The 21,428-nt window shown below is 38.6% G+C and overlaps 1 protein-coding gene across 1 annotated transcript in view; it reads right to left on the reverse strand.

The window, feature by feature from the left end:
• Window positions 1-21,428, reverse strand: part of PRKCE (protein kinase C epsilon) — a 294,070-nt gene that overhangs the window by 182,613 nt on the left and 90,029 nt on the right. The window contains exon 2 of the mRNA XM_005436291.3: window positions 7,904-7,967. Within this exon, the coding sequence (XP_005436348.1) occupies window positions 7,904-7,967 (64 nt within the window). The remainder of the gene's footprint in view (window positions 1-7,903; window positions 7,968-21,428) is intronic.

Genomic DNA, 21,428 nt, shown 5'->3' on the forward strand with positions numbered 1-21,428 from the left:
AACAGTCAGTGTAATATCCTACCTTTACTCAAGCTATGCATAAGAAAATGAGATTAGGTTTTTAGAAGAAGCAACTTACCGAGACTGAACAGAGCATAACAAATGTGTGCCTGGTTTCTCTGACTGGATATTTTTCTTTACATCAGGAAGGGAGAAAAGCTATACAGTATGAACACTTCAAACCCTGTATCCCCCAGCACGCAGTATTCCTAAGAACTTACAGGGGGAGTTGCATTTATGAAAGAGCTCTAACTCATGAACCTACCTGAGTAATGTGACTTAAGACAGACACCATTCAGTTAGCACTGCCAGTTCAGCACTGTCCTGTTCAGATAGTTTCAGATTATTTTAACTCCCAGAAAAAGCCCCAGCCTCGAGTCTAAAAACTTAATATTCATGTGGCTTGCTAAGCCTTGGCAGCTTCCCAGGCACCAAGCAGCATCCTTACTTCACAGATAATTTACATTTTATACCTGGAAGACTGCCTGCCCGAACGCCACAAATAATCCAGTGGTGTAGATCCTTTCTGCTTCACCTACAGCTCCGGAGGAGCTACAAAGGCTTGTTGGGGCCCCACTGGGAACAGCACAGTCCAACTCCACCTTTGCCTCTCCTCAGACTCTTCCTAAGCCAATTCCAACACATCAGCTTCTCTCAGACATGAAAACGCAGAGGAAGTTAAGGATATGTGTGTGTTGAATGCTCAATCAAATTCTGCATTTCAAAATAAGAGATAAGACGGTCTCTGCAGTGAAGCTAGTTAGGGGCTCTGTGAGTCTTCTTTTCCATGTGTTTACCACAAGGAACATGGCTTATTATACAATAGGTTCTCCATTCATTCTCATTTAAAAAGCAAATTAAAAAAAAAAGTCTAGAAAAGCGGTAACCTTTGTAAACAAGTGGTTAAACCAGCAGACAAAACTAATACAATAAAGAAGGCTGACTCCCGTGTTAAAATCTTAAAATGCAATTATTTGCAATAAAAAGCTGGTGATTAACTTGGAAGTTTCTTTTAGAGAAAAATGCTAATGCCAGGAGGAAGAGCAAAGGTGGGCTAGAGATACATCCTGATGGAAGAGATGTATCAGTGGGAATAAAGAATAATTTGTAGCTTCTAAAAACCTGAGAAATGTTTCTAGAAAAAGAGGTGAACTGCTCCTCACCTACCAGAAGAATATTCGGCTGAGGTCTGTCTACCTAGTCATATATTAGAAATTCTGAGCAAACTCAAGCATTCTTTCACAGCCAGTTTACTACCCCAACATCAGTTACCAGAAACTGTTTCACATCCTGGCTCATCAGTTTTCCAACAGCACCACATATCTCCCAAAATTGCAACAATCAGAGATAATTTAAAAAATACAAAAACAGCCACCCAATCCAAAGTTGTATTTGCAATAGAAGACATCAGTGAAAGAAAACACCACTTTTCACTAACACAAATTCCTGAAACAGCCAAGCAAAAAGACTAGCTCCTGGATGCATGTCATTTAGACAGATTTCTGTGTAAGCACCTTCTTCTGTTCTATGTTCAGACAGTTCCTAGCACTACCAGATCTCATTTTCTGAGCCCTTAAAGAATAAGAAGCACAATTAATTATGATAACAACAACAACAACTACAAGGAACAACTAAGGAACAAAAGCTCTGATAAATGGACACACGGAGAATTGTAGAGATGGTTTGGAACCCATGAGATATTTTCTAGTAACATATCTTTGCAAAAGGATGCTGCAACACAGAACATAAATACTATTTTTCTTGTTGTATTGATTCTATCAAAGTTGAATGCCTGGAAAAAATCCTGTGGATAATGTGCTTAACAAGCTATATCTGTGTTAAAGATTTATCAACTATGACCCTGCTTATACTGGTACTATTTTCATTTTTCCAGCAGAATTTCTGCCATAACACATGACAATCAGCAATAATTGTATTTGCAAAACTTAAGGCCTTCAAGTAAATGAACTGAGAAGAACCAGGAAATCTCTTCTAAGCTCATATATTTTAATTTAAATATATAACCTAATGTAGTCACAATTCTAAAGACTTTGTTGGATATTTCAATGCAAAAGGTCTAATAATCAACCTAAACAAAATGTTATGCATTCACAAAATACTGCCATGACTTCAGCTAACAGTCTTTATCATTAAATATCACCTGAAGTTCTTCATCCTGTGAAACAAGTTATCTTATGAGCATATGAGTTTGAAGATGAATGTATTAGAAAAACGTAATCTCTTGTAATTACATAACTTGTAGACGTAACCAAGAACTTCCAACAGGCTGCTTTCTGCAGTACCTACCACCTCCAGCATGAGTTACGGTGTTTTATTGCAGTTCAACTCCCCACTCTAAAATAGGGAATCTGTAATTGTATAGAAATACAATTGCATAATGTAAATCGGGACATATAACAATGAAAAATAATCATTACAACTGATTAGACATAGTACATACAGAAAGAGTTTAGAATAGTTCTTAATTCTTAATTACATATTGCCTATAATAAATACAGTTAAGAAAAAAACCTAATGTGCCAAGGTCATTTTTAAGTCACGCTACAGTTGATTCAATACTGACATATTGCAAATGGTAACTTAATAAGTTGGTAGAAAGCTACCATAAGTAACTGTATACATTCGTGTCACACATAAACCAATAATTCCAAAGAAAGAAGAAATCTACAATAATAAATGCAGCGGGGAGGTCACAAGCTTTTACATACACCAGCATCTGTCTCTCAGTCTACGTAAAACTAACTTAGTTGAAAATGTTTTTGATCATTCCTCAGGCGATTTAACTCTCTTACCCACTTAATGGCCATCTGTTATTCTAGTTTTTAAATCTAATCATTGTGTCATCATATTAGTTAAGTTTTAAACTTTCAGCCTGCATTTGTATCTCTATCAGCTACACCAGAACTCTTAAGTATTTCTGAAATCATTCAAACAACTTCACTCACAAAACTCTATAAGCACTAAAACAGATGAAAAACCACTGACAAAGCATGTCAATTCAACTGTCAATAAGTGTACTTCAGTCTAGAAACAACACATACACCACAGCAACACTGAATTAATACAGAAAAATCAATATGACCTTGGACAACAAGCAGCACTGAAGAAATTAATAACACAGCATGTTTATAGGGTCTCCTGTTCATTGAAAGACTTATAAACACCCTTCTCCAGATGAAGATACAAGACTAAAAACCTGTGCAATCATTAGATGCAGTCTGCAAAGTAACAGCAAATAAATATGACAGATCTTTCCCAAGCTAATTACTTCTTACAAACACCAGCCTCCTATAAACTTCATTTTTCTTATATACTGCATATATAAAGTGAAGTCACCCAATGTTTGGTTAATAGCAGAATTGACTGATTACATGCTTTGCAAGTCTGATAAAATATTCTGGCAGAGTAACAACCACCACCACCTTGATCTTGTCTCCCAAAAGTAAGTTATTAGAAATGCTTATTCTTAAAGATCCTACATGATTGCAAATGGGACAGAACATGGCTCAAAGAAGTTAATAAAAATATTCCAGCTAATACTACCGGATGATTTGACAAGTCCACAGGAGCTCCATTTGTTTGTTTGACCAAATGGATTTTTTAAAAAATATCCCTTAAAGTGCTAAGTGGGTAGTTACTATTTGTCAAAACTTTAAAAATCCAATAAATGTATTAAAACTGTAAACAAATATTTTTAGGAATGTAACTTTACTGATTAACTGTTGCAGTTATTTTAGCCTGTGAATGAACACCTCAGTGTGTACCTACATTTGGGAAGTTTCCACTGACACAGCTGTTTCCATTCATGGGAAACATAAATAGGTATTTACACTGAATGCAAAGAGGAATTTTAAAGTAAATCTACAGAAGGTAAAAAACCCTGCAGATCAGTTTTGACATAGAGAGTGTAAAGACCACAACTGTTACAGAAATACTCATTACACAGTTTAAAATGGAGAATTTTTAAATTGTATTTTAAGAGCTGTTTTCTCTCCCTCTTCCAATGCCCACATCAGCAAAGCACGCTTAAGTATTTTGCAGAACTGGTTTTGAAAGCAAAACATGGCAATGTTCAAATTCTAGTAGAAAAAACTAAATCCTACTTTCGAGAACGTCACCTTCTGTGTGATAAACAGTTCAATTAGCATTTTCTTTTCAGTATGTGGGCCACACAGTTCCTACTACAAAATTTACAAAAGATTGCTAAAATGACTAGTTACTCACCCTCCCTCTCAACACAGAACAAGCATTCAACAGCTACAAGCAGGGTCCAAAACAGGATTAGTGTAAAAAAAGGTGATGATAAAAATGGTCCTGTCAGGTTTGTTGCTCTTGTAAGGGCTTTTTATGCAGTTTGCTTTTCACTTCTCAGACTTTAGCATTTGTATTTTCCAACCTTTTTCTGCTTCAAAGACTAGAATTGAATGGAAGCAAGTTCTAGAAAATTATGTTTTCAGAAAAAAATCCAAATTCCCTGAGATTTGAGCAATCCAGTGGAAGAGTTGGCAATGCTGAAAGCCACCCAGTGGAGAGCTGTCTAAAGCCTTGGGCTTTCCAGGCTGTCCCCTAACAAGTGCACTGTTAGTGCTGGAGGAGTAGAGCTTCTCCTTCAGGCAGCTTCTGAAAGAAATTTCACAATATAGGAAGCTGGCACAGCACTATGACCTCCCATGGATTTATAGCTTGTCTTTAGAATGGGAAAAAAATTGCAAGTAGCAATATCAGCATCTGGCAGCAAAGGCGGCTTTGCTATCTATGGGTGTCTCTTAACTAGTCTGTCTCAACGTGACAGGGGGAAGCAGAAGTGCTCTTTACCTCCTTTTGTAAGCTGCCGTATTTCCATCTGTTCTGTACTCCTAAGCCACTCAAATGATGAAACTCCATGAATGATTCAGTTTAGAGGAGGGGGGAAGAGGAAGAGTAATTGTGTACTTCTGTTCAGGAAGTCTGCTTATAACAATGAACTGTTCTCATTGTTTTGCCATGCAAGTCAAATGGAGCAGAGGGGTAAGCAATCTGGCAGCTGCGAGTAAGGGACAATTGAATATTAACAGGTATATGGCAACAACATCTTATGTCAATATTCTGTAAAAGCATACTAAAAATATTGAGAACATACTACTAAAGAAAGTGTTTCTTTTTTTCCTACTATTTAGGATTTTATATGCAAACTTTTGACTTACATAGCAATTTATTCACACAAGGGTTCACTTGCAAAATTAGGACTTCTGCCTCTCAGAGGCAGTATAATAGAGGACAAAGTTCTCTGCCCATATTAATGGATTCAACTAACCTTAAGTCAATTATACCAAAACAGAATTTGGATATCTATCTTAAAAATCTTTGAGATGTGCCAGATAACTGAATTATGTTATTGATTGCTGATAATCAGAAACCTGCATAGAAGAAACAAGTCTGATTTCCAGTACACAGAATTACAGGACAATACTGGTTGGCATGTATATACTACATCTCAGTGGATCAAAAAAAAATGTTTTATTGCCTTTTTTTTTTTAAATACTGCTAACAGAGTTACATGCAACATGATTGCTTCCTCCAGGTAACATTGTTGCTATAGGTATTTTTATTTTCATAAATTGCTATTTTTTTTCCCCTCCAGAATTTGAAATGAAAAATTATACTCATTTTCAGACCATGAAAAGAATGCTACGTACCCTGTTGCTATTCACAATGAAGATGAGAGTTCAAAAACAAGATCCTAGTTAACAAATTAAGTCAAAAATAGCAATCACCAGCCCTAGCCACTCAGAAGTCATGCATTTAGTCTAACTTGAATCTTATGTTCATTTTATAGGCAATGCATACAGATCAACTACAGTGAACTGCCGCACTGAAACGCATAAAATACATATCAGATGTATTCTATTTACATACATATTTATATAAGTATATCTACATAAACCAAATTAAATAGGCATTTTTTAAATATGTAGAATAAGTTACTTTACATGTGGGTTAAGTGTTTCTATTCACTACAGAACGATGCATACAGTTGTTAAGTTAAACAGGGTTCTTCACCAAGACAGCTGAAGTGAGAGGGGACTCATCCAAAATTAGCTAGACTTCAGCCCTACTAAAGCAGTCTAAAAACAGGATTTCATTACATCGCTAAAAAAACCCCACTAAAATAGTTTATGAACAGTTGTACAAACGTGATCCAATTTCCCTTGTGAGGAAAACTAACTTTCCTAGAGAATTCTGCAATACTTCTACACAACATTTCTCCATGGTTATTAAATTGGCTGGGAAAGCTCTAAAACACAAGTTCTACTTCATTTTGTAAGCACACCAGCTTCTGAAGGATTCTATCAAATTCACCCTCACTAAAGCCTCTTGGTTTTTCCAAGGGCTTCCCATAAGACAGTATTTCGTAAGCTTTTTTCCCCTCAGTGGCCTGTCTCCATTCAAGTGCTCCACTTCAATGCTAACATAGCAACACAAATTCTAGTTCTGCAAATTTCCTTCTAAGCCCTTTCAAGTGTCACAGGGTAATGCACTACATAATATAGGAGACATTACCATAGCCATTTTTTATTTTCCTGTATAAAAGGTTATAGAGTTTTAAAGAACTTTTGAAGAACAGCATAACACCGTTCTTCCTGCTCTTTGACAGTCCGACACACCTGAATGCATCTTGTGATGGAACAGTAACACAATGCTCGTTTGGGTATCAAGAACTACCAATGGAAGGCTGGAGGAACATCTACCTGCTCTAAGACAGAACTACACCATCTTTAACCACATTTTAGTTCCATTATTGGCATGTCATTAGCAAGTCACGTGGAAACTACTATTCAACTGATATTTTCTTCAATATGCAGGAAGAAAAAAAGGCAGAGCATATTTTATGTGGGTACAAAATGTGGCTATAAGGTGAAGTTTAAATAATAGCTTGCTTTGATTTTAAAATTCAGCATTTATAGCAATATGTGGGTTTGCAAGCAACTGTTACTAATTGGTCAGAGCACAACAATTCATTATGAAGAACAGAAATATAAATGCATTCTTCCGCTGTTTCTCAACTGTGCCAGCCAAAATCATTTCATTTCATTTCATAACATTTTCTGTTTCAGCTCCTGTCAGGGTTTACATAAATCTTCTTTACATACTGTGAACCAATGAAAATGTCACTTAGCTGAGCTCTATAAGCTACTGGGGAAAGCTGATCAGTGGACATAATTTTAAAATACGCAAACCTAAACCAGCCACCTAGGCCATTTCAACAGGTCAGGTTGTCATCAAAACCATGACTAAGATAAACCAATTTGCTTCTTCATAAATTCTTTTATTCCCACCATATACCACCTGACACTCTTCCCAGTTAACAGCAGAAAAATATCTTAATCGTTTAATAAATATTTCTCTTCCATCTTTCTTTGGGTTTTTTTCCAACATGTAACTGCTATATCATAAAAATGAAAACACCATGTATCATTACAATAGCTTGGTCATTACTTTACTTGCAAATAAAAGCATTTAGTAGAAAAATATCAAATATGAGAATAACTTGAAAAGCAAATAAGCTCACACACACACACACTCCTTTGATATCTTATCATTGGTACATTCGTCCAAAAGTAAGAATTTGGAAGTTTCTTTTGATAATTAATACTGTCAAGCTATTCTCATTTCATCATCATCCTTTTAGCTGGTATTGTTACCATTAGTGATTAACAGGGTAAGATAAACTGCGACTGCTTATTGATTCACAGGCAGATACATCAAAATGTGTTCACTTTAACTTGAGCTCATACAGATTTAAGAGGATATTGGCACAGCACCTCCTCCAATACTTCTACTGCTGAGGCCCTTGGAAGATGCCATTCATGAAAGAGTAAGATAAAAGATTGAAAGTCCCTACCTTCACCTGATGATCCTGAAAGGTCTATGATGACATACACTCTCCCTTCTGGCTCCAAGTCAATCTGCAATCAAGAAGAGAATTAGAAGTAAAACTTAGAATGGCTCCCAAAGCAAGTGACTGCACATGCAGGAAACAGTTTCCAAAACTCATGAAGCTAAGGTGTAGGCAGGACACATGGGCAGGTCTACAGTTCACTACCAACAGAGCCTCCTTTCACAAAGAGGCCCTGAGGACCCTGCACCTTCACTGAAGTTAAGAAGTGTGTGCCCTCAACACTTGGAAAGCTTTAGCCCAGTGAATTTTACAAATCAAATATTCAAAACACTGTTCTGCCATACGTTTGCACCACTGTTTCCAAGGAAACAAGGCAATAAGTTAAAAAGTGCTAGTATCGAATAATTTTTTTTACTGTAATTCATACTGAGCCCAGCTATGCAAATGTGAAAAACAACACTGTGACCTATTCAGATCCCAGGGGGACAGATCAGCTCTGGTCACAGAACAGGGGAAACGAACACACAGGGCTCGGACGGCTGGTTAACACGTGTTTATAATACCCCCTTTGTATTCCCACTGGGAGAAAGAAATACATGCTTTATCCTCTTATTTTGAAATACAAAATTTATTTATTTCTGCACCCTTCTGGTAGATTTTAAAGGAGTCTTTGGTCTTAGGGAGATCACTTTCTCTCAGCATGAAATACAGGTGCTCAGTATCAAGCCACTATACTCTCACAGACTGTGAGAATAAGCTCCTGTACGTTTAGGCACTGCAATAAAGAGCTCATTACAAATCCTGCTGTATTTTACCATACATTTCATCAGCAACTCTAAATACTGCTGGATTTGAGTATCTTAATGGTGCCCCACACATAAAAGACAATTTTTGCTGCCACCCATCTCTCAAAAATTAAACGGTAACTAAAACACTATGTAATCAATAGCTCTTACTGTCACATGACAGCTCTCACACAATTTCAGAGAGTGAGTAAAGCAACATGGTATACATGAATACTGTATTTTCAGTCCATTTTAGTAAGCAAAGCACACAGATAAAATTTCATGTGCGCTGCCAGGGTGCCTCGGGGGGGCCATGCCTGCCAGGGCCTGTCCTATGCCCCAGTGCTCCAGCCAGGAGTGGGCAGACAGGGAGGCACCAGGGCAGCCCCAGCCCCCGGCATCAGACACCTCCCCGGGGATGGGAGCAGGACAGTGCCAGGCCCAGGCTGGGACACGGTGTTGCTGGGGCAGGGGCTGAAAGCCCAGGTGCTGACATGGGGTCCTGGGCCATGGGCAGGGTAGGGGGGCCTGGCAGTGACACTGGGGCCTGCTGGTGCCCCCAGGGCCCTGGCACTCACAAGGGACTTGAGTTCATGCCTGCCACATACCAAACTGGGGTACACAGGGCAGGTGAGAAAATGAGAAAAGGAGACGTGCCCCCAAAAGCCCCATTCTTCCCCCAAGTGAAAAAGCAGTAGGATTATGTGTCATTGGTGCCAGACCAAACAGACACCTCATGTGCCTCATCGCCCAGCCTGGCCAAGCTGGGCTCTCCAGAAACCCCAGAACTTCACTTTCCTGACACTTGTACTACAGCAAGGCAACCACACACAGAGCCTGTGGCTTCCCCACGCAGCAGGGGAAGGTGGGCCTTGCCTCGCCGCCATGGCACAGAGCTGCCTCCTGCGTCACCAGCCACCTCAGGGGAGGGCACTCGACCAGAATAAGACAATAATCAGGGGTCACCAATTCACACTAATAACCTGGGAGAGCAATCTGTTGGTCTTCACAAACCAGCCAGTAAATGAGGAAAGGAAGCAGACGCCAAAATGTCCAGGCTATGCCAGGGCTTGCCCACCTATGTTCAGCGTGCGGCTTCATGGGGTCACCTGTTCTGCCTCCAGGTTCTCTCCGCACCTGAGAGGGCCGTTACAAGGGGGGGTCCTGCTTTTTTACTCCTCCTTTGGGCCACGGCTGCTGCACACATCGGGGCGATGTGAGATGCACAAGCTCCTCCGGCCACCAAGCAGTTTCTCATAAAAATGCTTCTGCGCAACTCGGGAGCAAGCCGGCAGAGGAGCGCACGGCTCCAGCTGATGTCATCAGACCAACAGATCAAGAAAATGACCTCAGCAGCTGTGTTGTGAACAGACCAGGCAGGACGTAGGTGTTAGCAAGGCCAGTGGCTACTCAGAGGAGAGGAAAATGAAATCATGGTGGAGTGTTTTTCCATAAATAAAACAGTTTCTGAACTGGTAGCATGGGTTTTGTGGGGGACATTTTGTGGAGGATGTTTTTTGTTTTTCAATAAAGCTACTGATTTTGAAATACTCTTCCTCTCCCTTTGCAGTTTTTTTAACGAGAAAAAATAGATCAGAGGCACAGGTGCATGAATAAATTTTGATGTCTATGCAGAGAGAGGCTTTTGAAAAACTGCTATAGCACTCAACAGATGTCTGTAATACTCTGTTCGTATCAGCACTATGTACTGCATGGTTAGGCTTTCAGCAGAATACTTTATGCAGTTAAAATCCCAGTGTGCACATGCACAAACAAAAATGCAACACCATCCCTGCAGAAGAATCAGGCATCTGGAGAAGCTGGTGATCACCATCACAAAATCTCTGTTCTGCCCACTGAAGTACAAATGGCTTTGGAAGCAACTCGGGAACCAGACTGCAGCACTGAACCCACATTTCCATTACCCATCAAGTGGACTGTTCTCACATACCATTTATTAGAAATGCTGCTTAATGATTTTGATTCAGAACTTTTGCTGATGCTCTAAGCAGAACAAACTGTTTATAAAAGGGAGTCTCTTTCACAAAGAAAGTATGTTTCAGTCTGAAAACATTCTAATACCAGTAAGAATGAAATAGACATGTTCTGATTTTACATGTATAAAATACCCACATTTCATTTCAGTGAGTACCTACACTGACAGTCCCATCAGTCACAGGAAGTAGTAATTTTGCAGAAACTGGTAGCTCAGTTCCCTCAGCTGACCTTACATCTAAAAAGAACACCCCAAAAAAAGCAGAATCCCCTAAATCAACAGGAATCTTTCTTTTGTTCTCAGGTCTTTCACGTATCAAATCAAGTGTGGAATGAGAAGGACTGATTCAATTCTAATTTTGCATAAAACATTTCTAATTTAATGCCTAGAAACATAGTGTATAAATACCCTCAAAACAGTCAGATTATTAGAATATAAACTACATGCCTTTTCCTTGAATCTGCACATTAAACAACACTTTGAAGAAGTTAGAGACTATGCAATGTCATTTTATAAATAAGTAACAAAGGATGCATACAGCACAATCTAAAGTTTCCAGGAATTTTTCACCAAATGCCCTGAAAATTACTACATGTGAAACGCCCTTAGACGTATGTAACCAGAAACAGAATGACTGGCCAAATTCAGCTGAATGTAACAGACACCCTGAATGCAACAGAAATAGTCTGATTATGGCAGTTCTTATTCTGACCCTTCTCTTTGACTAAAAATACTTCTCTCTGAAAGCAGCCAAGCATTTATACACGCAGAGAGACACCATGAGAAGATAACTAAACAGACATGACTGTTCAGAAGGACAACAGGGAACAAGGCAAGATGCAAGCCAGAGATGGGACTGAGGAGATGATATAACAGCAGCTTTGCTGTAAGCAAGATACACTGAAAAATATATGCCTTGCACATACATGTCACATACTTCACATCTAACAAAAGATATAACAACTATCACTGAGCAAAATGTTTGATTACCAAAGCAGTTTATCTTGGCCCACACTATTGCTGTGACTTTTGGTAAAATACAGTTTTAGTAGGTGCAAATAAGATTAATTGTGGAGGTACTTTAAACAACTTCTATGCTGCTAAAAGGATCCTGATGTGGCAGTGTATTGAGATGAGTACAATGATTGCTGGAAAGCAGAACAGATCTTGAAAAGCTCCAGGCATGAATAAAGCATATTAGTAGCCTGTTTCAGGGAACAAAAGGCAACCATCCATAAAACCAGACATACTTAGAGGAAAAATCCCGCGTTGAAGCCATGGCCAAGTTTCAGCATATTGAAGGCATTTATATAGTTTCACAGTCATTAATGGATTTTATTTTCAACACCCTTCTGAGACAGTTCCCCATCTGTAAAATGAGATACTCCCAAAGGCACCAGCTAGACTAAATGACTTGCCAGAACACCATACAAGAAGTCTACAGTTAAACAAGAACTGAACTCTGGTCTCTGGAGGCCCAGACTGCCCACTGGACCGTTTCTTCTGTTCCTCAGTTAAGCTTCCCTTTGTCAAGCGATACGCATCCAGTCTTCCTACACTACCAGAGATGCCCAAGCTGGGGGTTTTTTGTTTGTTTAAAGAACTTTAATGGGTACATATCTAAGATGCAATTTCCTCTCTTTTCCATTCAGTGAATACTCATCAGTGAAAACAATATCAAACAAAAAAACTGCTTAAACATTTCTCTGCAGCGTTTCCAGAGCATCACAATTCTTGGGTAACTCTGAAGTACTGCAAAATTTAATCAAACTACACAAAAGACTGTGAAAATAGTTCAGCTTTTCCTCAAGGTTTTCTTTTTGCAAGCTTTTAACTCCAAAGTGTTCTGAAAAAAATGAGTTCTAAGCTTGTTTAGAAGTTCACCATTTTCCTCCTCTCAGATGCAAGATGTAATTCCCACCCCCAAAAAAATGAAAATCAAGACAGAATTGTCTTAGACTAAGATTTTGCTAAGGAAACCACACACTCTCTCTAATCTTACAGGGATGAGGAAGATCAGAATATGCTATGCAGCTATTCCGGTTGCACCGATACTTCATATTTGAATATGAACAAGATTATGTTCTTGACCACTGTACAGCCTGAATCATTCCATTAACATTTGAGGGTGTTTTTTTCATTCTAGCTGATAGCACCAGCACAGAGATTTTGCATGCCCTGTGGAGCAAACAGAGACCTGTTTCAAAGAAGTGATAAACTGCTATCTTCAGTGGCTCATTGCCCCAGTACCATATGTTTTCTTTTGATCATGAGTTCATCAGCCATTCATGTTCCAACACCAGAACATCAACTAAGATTAGGTGCACTATATGCATTTAAATGCCAGCTTGTCTCAAGAGAAATTTAAGGACAGTCATTGGCATAAATCTCAGATCTGAAACAAACAATCAATAGAAAAATGCATTTTGCATAAATGAATAGCATAAAGGCTGAGTAAGTTTTACTCTTGCTGTTCCTTAGCTAGACAGTATATGAAACCCAGTAAAACCCCTTCAACCATGAAGCTGTTTAGGATTTTGGCAACAGTGTAAACCTAAATGGACTGCATAAGCAACAAGCAACTGCACAAACAATAAGAATTAAATCATAAAACCTGCTTTGCACCTCTTGTTGTGATGTTCTAGGATTATCTGATATCTGGATAGCTTAAAGCATAAACCCCAAAGCACATGATCTGTCACTGCAGATGGCTATTTGAGTCACGCAGGACTTGAGAAGTCAGTATGTATTAACCCTTACTGAGCACAGCATAACAGAAAGTTTCTCTTTGAACAATTTCTCTGAAAAGAGGAGGGAAGGGATGTTGTTTAAAGAGCTGATATCTGCAAAGGCTGAGGGGGTTACATCTGGTGTTTTTAAGGGCATTTACTTCTCCAATTTTGATAAAATACTATTTCCATGAAAACTTCTAAGTAAATCGGAAGAGTTGTAATCTAATAGAAAATGACTGGAAACAGTCTGTGCTGTGTATTGTTCTTTAACTGCAAGATTTTTCTGCTTCAATTAATAGCTAATAGAATACCTGTTTTAACTTATTGAATATAAAAGAAAACATTAATAGTGACACTTTTCAATATAGTCAAAATGGCTGCAGACCAAGTAATTTAAAAACTTTCAAAGCCACCATCATTGGTTGAACATGAGCCAGCCGTGTGCCCAGGTGGCCAAGAAGGCCAACAGCTCCTGGCTTGTGTTAGAAACAGCGCGACCAGCAGGCCCAGGGCAGTGACCGTCCCCGTGCTCGGCCCTGGTGAGGCCGCACCTCGCACCCTGGGCTGGGTTTGGGCCCCTCACTGCAGGGGGGACGCTGAGGGGCTGGAGCGTGTCCAGAGCCGGGCAGGGGCTGGGGACGGGGCTGGAGAACAAGTCCTGTGAGGAGCAGCTGAGGGAACTGGGGGTGTTTAGTCTGGAGAAAAGGGGGCTCACAGGGGATGCGACTGCTCTCTACAGCTCCCTGAAAGGAGGCTGCAGGCAGCAGGGCGGTCAGTCTCTTCTCCCATGTAAAAAGTGACAGGACAAAAGGAAACAGCCTCAGGGACAGAAACATGAGGGGAGGTTTAGGTTGGGTATTAGATCTCTTCCCTGAAGCATTGCAACAGGCTTCCCAGGGAGGTGCTGGAATCACCATCCCTGGAGGTGTTCAAAAAACACATAGATGTGGTGCTTAGGGACATGGTTTAGTGGTGGGCTTGGCAGTCCTGGGTTAACAGTTGGACTTGATGATCTTAAAGGTCTTTTCCAATGTAAATGATTCTATGTTTGCATGATATGATTACTAGAACAGAAGCAAATTCTTGACCAAAACAACAGCTAGAGGTAAGACCAAACTTGCAAACTTCCCCCAGCATTTACACCTGAATCCCTAGCAAGCTCAACCTAAAATGGATAGCTTTGTAATAGGCTCCGTAAGGTCAGCAAAAGAGCCGAGAAAATTTTATTTAATAACATTATCTGAAAATTAACAAATTTCACATGTTAGATCATTCATGACATGAAGTGAACCTGACTTTTATAGAAATTGTCCAGAAAACATGTTGAGAAAGCTTCCCTAGAATCTCTGTTTACCTCCATGATTTTTTTCCCCCCGCAGCCTCTTGGTCTTCTGGCCAAAGAAAGCAGGTCTCTTTCAGAGCCAGTGCACCACCACAAAGTTTGGAAATCTGTGTTTCATTATGAATGTTACATATTTGATTATTACAATTACAGAGAAACTTAACACAGCTTGCCGCATTGTAATTGACCACAATGATATACATAAAAGTTAAGAAATTTTGACCACAGGGGATTCTATCATTTATTTACTCATACCCAAAAGTCAACAAAAAGACATCAAACATCTTGCATGACCTACAGAAAAGATCAAACACTTTCCAGTGCCAGACACATGCACAGACATAATACAGAACAGAAGCAGCCAGGGAAAAACAAGATTCAGCTGAAACAACCACAGTATTCACAAAGCAATTCTGAAACAAGAATCCTTCTATTACTTAATATAGCATATACCGATATTCAATTGAGTGCCCTGAATCACACGGGATACAACTTTGATCTTCCACAATCCGCGGTACCTAAGACCTCTGAGGCACTGACGAAGGAACATTTTTGAATGCATGGTGACACACGAATGCACGTGTGCTTGGGCACAAGCATGCACATCTGTACACCCAGAACTCACATGCTCAGTTTGAGCCCCACAAGGAAGAATACCTTCTGTGAACCACCGTACTGGAACTACGGTGTTCATGGCTCATTTTCTGGTAGAGTCCAGAAGGTGGACTTGGACAGATGGCTATATTTACATGCAACAAGACAGCAGAGCAGTACAAACAGCTGCAAAGGCATGAAGCAGCATGACCACGTGAGGGTCACTGTACAAAACCAGGTTTCTGACTCCCTGATCGGAAGGAAGAGATTGTCGTCACTTTCTTAAAAGCTTCAGTTGGTTAGAGTATGTATGGCACAAGGTATTAACTATTATTAAGGTCTGCAACAGTTATATACCCAAACTGGTTAGGGCTTCTAAATACCTACAATCAGAATTCGTGAGCGAGGGAAATAAATCAGACAGAGAAATTTCTTCACGAGTGGAAAAAGAAATCAATAATCTTAAAAGACAAGACTTCCTAGACTAACCACTCAGGGCACTCTGAACATAACAGTTCCATGGAGACTCATACCAGTATGAGTGTTCCAGGCACATGTGCGTGCTGTTTTGTTGGTTTATTTAACCCAGTACGGTTATCTGATGATGTAAAATGTCTTCTGTTAGTGAGTCTTATAAAGGCAGAGGAACAAGCCAGAGTTACACAGTACATTTTCACTGTACGATAACCGTCTCCACACTAGAAACAGAGGTTGCATTACTTTAGTAATAGTAATGAAGGTAAAGTACAAAGAACCTATGCAAGCCCAGAGGTAACATGAAGGATGATGGATAAGAGCTGGGTTTGGCTGAACAATATTCAACTAGACCTGAGTAAAAGGACAGTAAAACCACCTACAAAACAGAAGCCTGCATAAAGCCATTCGCTTGAAACATCTGCTAAATGCATTTAGATTGTTATTGGATTTAAGAATAAAGGAGCTGCATAATGTGGTAAAATTTGACCTGTAATTTCATCACAAGGCTTTTCAAGAGCATTTTTTTTTTTTGATTCATTAGGTACAGTGGCACTGTCCAAACCATAAGGAAATAACTAGCTGACATAAATTATTTAAAACACATTTATCGTCTTGCTTATGGACATTTTTTAATGTCATCCTACAGAACTACAAACAGGTGTATAGGTAACCCCCTCCCTTCTAGGAATAAAATGCTGAAGAAAGAATCAGGACTGCAAGCACAAAGTGATAAATGCTGTCAAATTATTTTACTACAGTACAATTTCAGATAACCCAACTGCCCATACGCCAAGCCAAAGTCCTAGCTGGCACATTTGTTCAGTCACAGGAATCAATCACATGTGATGATTTATTCACACAGATATTTGGAGTTTCTCCTAAATTGCAGTAGTATTTCCTCTGAGTAGACACCTTTGCAACACTGGACAATCTTTATGAGATAGGTATTTGCATAACAGTAAGTACTTGGATAAGCAGAGGATAAACCTTAGGATTCACTGGTACTTTTCCTGGTCATATACAACAGTTTTGGTGCACTGCATACATTTTTCCTTACTTCTTGAAGTAACTTCCGTGTTTCCTTACTTCCCTTAAGTAAGACTTAACTTCTGTTAAGTTTTACAGATTAAGATATCAAAGCAATGCTACCTGTTTCCTGTAAAGCGTATGGTATTTTTCTTTTCTTTACAGTGAAAAATTGCTTTCTTGTGCTCTCCTCATGCCAGGTACAGTCTGGGAAAGACAGTATATAGTCGGGAATATCCACACAGCATTACCGTACAAAGAATAAAGGAAAAAGCTGTGCTCATTTTTAGACCTCAAAAATCAAGGAGGTCAAAAGTTGGAAGATCCAAAACTAATGTGGCGTAAATTCAAATCTTCTTTTAAATGAAGGACAACATTTCCAAAGGCAAGATAAGTGCTAGGAAATGGTGATATTTAGATCATGTGAAATTGCACTGCAGTTTTTAACCTGTGAATCTTATTCTAGCCCACTATAGAAAAGACAGACTCTGGAACTTGCCTATAAACCTACTGTATTTTAAAACAAAAGTTAGGAACATTGATGACACCAACTCTGAGGCAGCTGACAGCTTTACTCAAACCAGGGTGTCATTGATGTGGAAGATCTTCCCAAACAAACTATTCAAAAATAAGTATGCCTTACATGAAACCTCAACACAGACGAGGCAAACACTTCAGCATTGACCTCAGATCCTTCCCACAAGAGGTTCATGTTTTCAGTCATTCAAACACTACTGCACAACACCTTTCAGTAACTTTCAAGAGAGGTCCTACTGGATTTACAATTGTCAGTTATCCAGTTAGAAGCCAGCAGCAGGGAACTGAAACCACTTTGGTTCAGTTCTAGTTCAGGTTCAGTTGTAAGTAAAGCTGTGCTGGCTTTGTTCCAGTTAGCAACAAAACTCACATCTAGGATTTGTTCCAATTAAAAAAAAAAAAAATACAACAACAACTGTTTATGAGTTTGAGTTCAGTTCAGCTCCCTGGGAAGAAAGGACTAGAGGCCTTTCTTATCTGAAAGGCAACCACATTAATTGTACTCTCTATTTGTATTCACAATAGAAATTAATCCTCCATTAGGAAGGAAATGGCTTGACTCAATATTGCTGCAAATGGACAAACTGTACTTTAATGACACTCACTGGAACTTTCAAGTAGCTTGTTGATGTGTGACGCCAACATCAGCTGCAAGCCAGGGTTTATCAGCAGAGAAAACTGACTAGTAAATTCTTAATCTTCTATTTTGTCAAATTGATTTAGATATAAGACTCCCTCCCCCCCCAGCCCCCAACTGGTGGCTGAAACTACAGAATATGCAATTAAGATAGCCCTAGAGGTGTGCTCAAAGGCATCTTTTATCTCATTTATTAGCTACAAATTACTAAGCTCTTCCCCCCAAGTTTCCAGAAAACAAACAATATCTTATTGTAGGAAGCATCTCTAAAGGCTATCAAGGCTTGCCTGAAAATTCTCCAGCATCCAAACTGCTCTTCTTTCTTTGCAAAACTGGTCTTTTAACGTGACAAAAATCACTGTTTTACTTAGTAATTTACCTTAGCGTACCCTTCATGAAATTCTGGATTATAATCAACCTGTCAGCACTGCTGAACACCACTCAGAGAACGGTACTTCAGGTAGGCAGAACTTAGGCAAGCTCATGACATAACATAACACAGGGAGCAAAATATCTTAAATAAAAAAACACGAATGAGAAGAACAAAGGACCTAGGGAAGAGACACAATCTTGGGAACATATGGAGACAAAAATTACATACACAGCTTAGAATTGGCATGAAGTTGTCACAAGCAAACAAAAAGAAGTCAAATTATATTTCAAGAACAAAGTTATACTAGAATTACTCCAAAAATGCCAAATTTTATTCTGGAAACACAGCCATATTCTACTTCTTTTAACTTCACTCTGAGTCTAAAACAGATTTTAAATCTAGAGACCAAAAACATTATAACTTAAGATGGTTTATTATTCATCCAGGAAATTGCAAGCTTGTCATTTTTTAAAATAAGATGTCTCTGCTTCGATATCTTTGTAATTGATTTGTTTTAGTAAATTTAAAGCAATTTTTTAAAATGTGTTTCCTATTTTCCTATTCAGGTTCACCACAGATACCTTCTATTTTTGAGGAAAGAAACTGGAAATACAAGCAAAAAAGGAATAGTCACCTTATAGAATTACTTAAATTTGGCTAAAGAAAGGGAAGGAGATTGCAAAAATACCACAGAAATATTTATTTCCCAGTTTAAAAAAGAATATTCTTCAGAAAGTTCCAAGATGAAAACATGAATACACAATCTTCAAGAATTACAAATAAACATTCTTCTGTTGGCTTGTGAAGATGGAAGGAAAAAGTACTTTCTACACAAATATTCTCTATGTCCTTTCACATATGTATCTGTAACCTGAGCTGCCTTTACAATAAACACTGACATTACAATAAACAAACATTGCATGATATACAAACCACAATAGTAAAACAGAATTGGCATCAAGTATTTAAACAGAAGTATCCTTCCTGGAAATAGCTCTCCTACTTACAGCATGCCAAGAATTCCATCAATTGAGAGACTTTGTTCAAGTTATACTAAAAGTTAAATTTTAAAGAAATTTGAAAAAAGGAAGAAGAAAACAGAATCAAGAAAATAAAATACCAGTTACTTGCAAAAGTATCTTTGCTTTTTTTTTAAATTAAAATATTTTTAAATGTTTGTTCAGTTTAGAATGAAAGACTTCATTCTGCCTTCACACTATGTGACACACACAACTGCAAGCAGTACTTGCAGAAATTGGCTGCCACGCAGATACCTTAGTCCTTTGCCATACTGAACACACGCACAGAGCAATGACACCCTACCTGCATCAACCCCCCAGAGACCCCCAACTTCCCTGTCCATCACCCTTTCCACACTAGGGTTTTAAGTAGGGATGCCTATAACAGACCGGGAACTGGTTGCACCTCTCAAGTCTCAGTCCAATATCTAAATAGCAAAGTCATTCTTGTTTCCTAAAGAAAAAGTTCATTTCTAAAACTTTGTTATTAGACAAACACTTCACTAGTAAATGTGGCAGCTTCAATCACATAAAATTATTCATATTTTATGTATGTTCAATTATTCAATCTCTGAAAAAAGTGAATTCAATAATAGCACCACAACTTTGTTTCTTGAACACAACTTTTTGTTTGTTTCTTGAACAAAGATTCAGAATTGGCAAGAAATACCTCAAAAATTTGACAGAAAACATAGCCCCCAGTGCTATCCCATATGCCTTTCAAAAAAAATGCCAGAAGAACCAGAATTTTTATTTACAGTAGAAAATATCATTGGAACATTCTCTCTTTTGTTTTTGGGGTTTTTTTTCCCTTTACTACAATAAGAACTTTAGATACCCTTGAACAGTGGTTTATTTTTTAACATAGTTTTTGCCTTGTTCTGATGTTTTAACCTCCGTTTAATTATCAGATTAGAAAGATTAATGAAGCTCATTCTGTTAACAAAATGGTTATCCTGAGGACTACAATTATCTGTAATTCACTTGGACTTCCTCTGCAGGTTTAGCCATAACAAATGCCGAGCAACTCCAAGATTCCTTGGATGTCAGCTACAAAACACTTTGTTGAAAGAAAAACTGAACAGGGAACTGCCTATAGACCATGCTACCCATGTTTAAACGCGAAAGGGAAACCCAAGTAAAATAAAATTTATTAGCTTGACACGTGCTGCCAGGCAACCTATATTCCATAAAATGGATAGACCTGAATGTAACATCTTGAATACAGAAGTTACAGAAAAGGAAACGGCAAAAATAACCACTGCTATTATTACTGTTCCTGAAAAGTTAGACAGCAGAGTAGAGTACGCCAGCCAGAAATGGCACACCAGGAACAGACACATCTTCAAAACTCCCTAAGAACAAACACATCCTAGTGTGTGTGCATTTACTGGTATTATTCTTTAGCATTTATTTTCATTTACTGCAGTGTTTTAAACTGAATCACATGTGGAGTTCTCACATGTTAGATATGAGTTTGGCATGAAAGATGCTGGCTTAACCTGTTTAAAAATCTCACTCTTCAGACATGCATGCAAGTTTTCCGGTATTTCCTGGATATGGGGGGGGTGGGGTGTCAACAAAAATTCCACGTGCACGCACACACACCCACGCCCCGACACTTGACCTGCTTTGTATTGCAGCAATGTGGTTGTTCCTCTTTTAGTTCATGATGAAATAGGAAGTGCACTCATTTACATTTTGGATTTTGTTCTTTGAAAAAAATGCTTATAAATCAACTGTTTTTTTGTTTTGTTTGTTTGGTTTTTTAAATACAAGAGTATTCAGGTTTAGGTAATTTCTTTGAAAGAGCTTCAGTTAGATTTTATACAGCCAACTAGTCAGGTCTCCTGGAACCAAACTCAGGATAACTGAAGAATTTTTGTTCATTTAGATCTTAAAATTTAGTTCTGAATGTGTAAGAACGATCCAGTTCTGGTAATGGAGAGCACAGCACGCTGCCTACTTAGTCTTCTATCAAGCCAAGCTAACTTTGCATCTTTTCTGGAA

The sequence above is a fragment of the Falco cherrug genome, chromosome 13 (genome assembly GCF_023634085.1).
Source record: "Falco cherrug isolate bFalChe1 chromosome 13, bFalChe1.pri, whole genome shotgun sequence".
In the NCBI taxonomy this organism is placed as follows: domain Eukaryota; kingdom Metazoa; phylum Chordata; class Aves; order Falconiformes; family Falconidae; genus Falco; species Falco cherrug.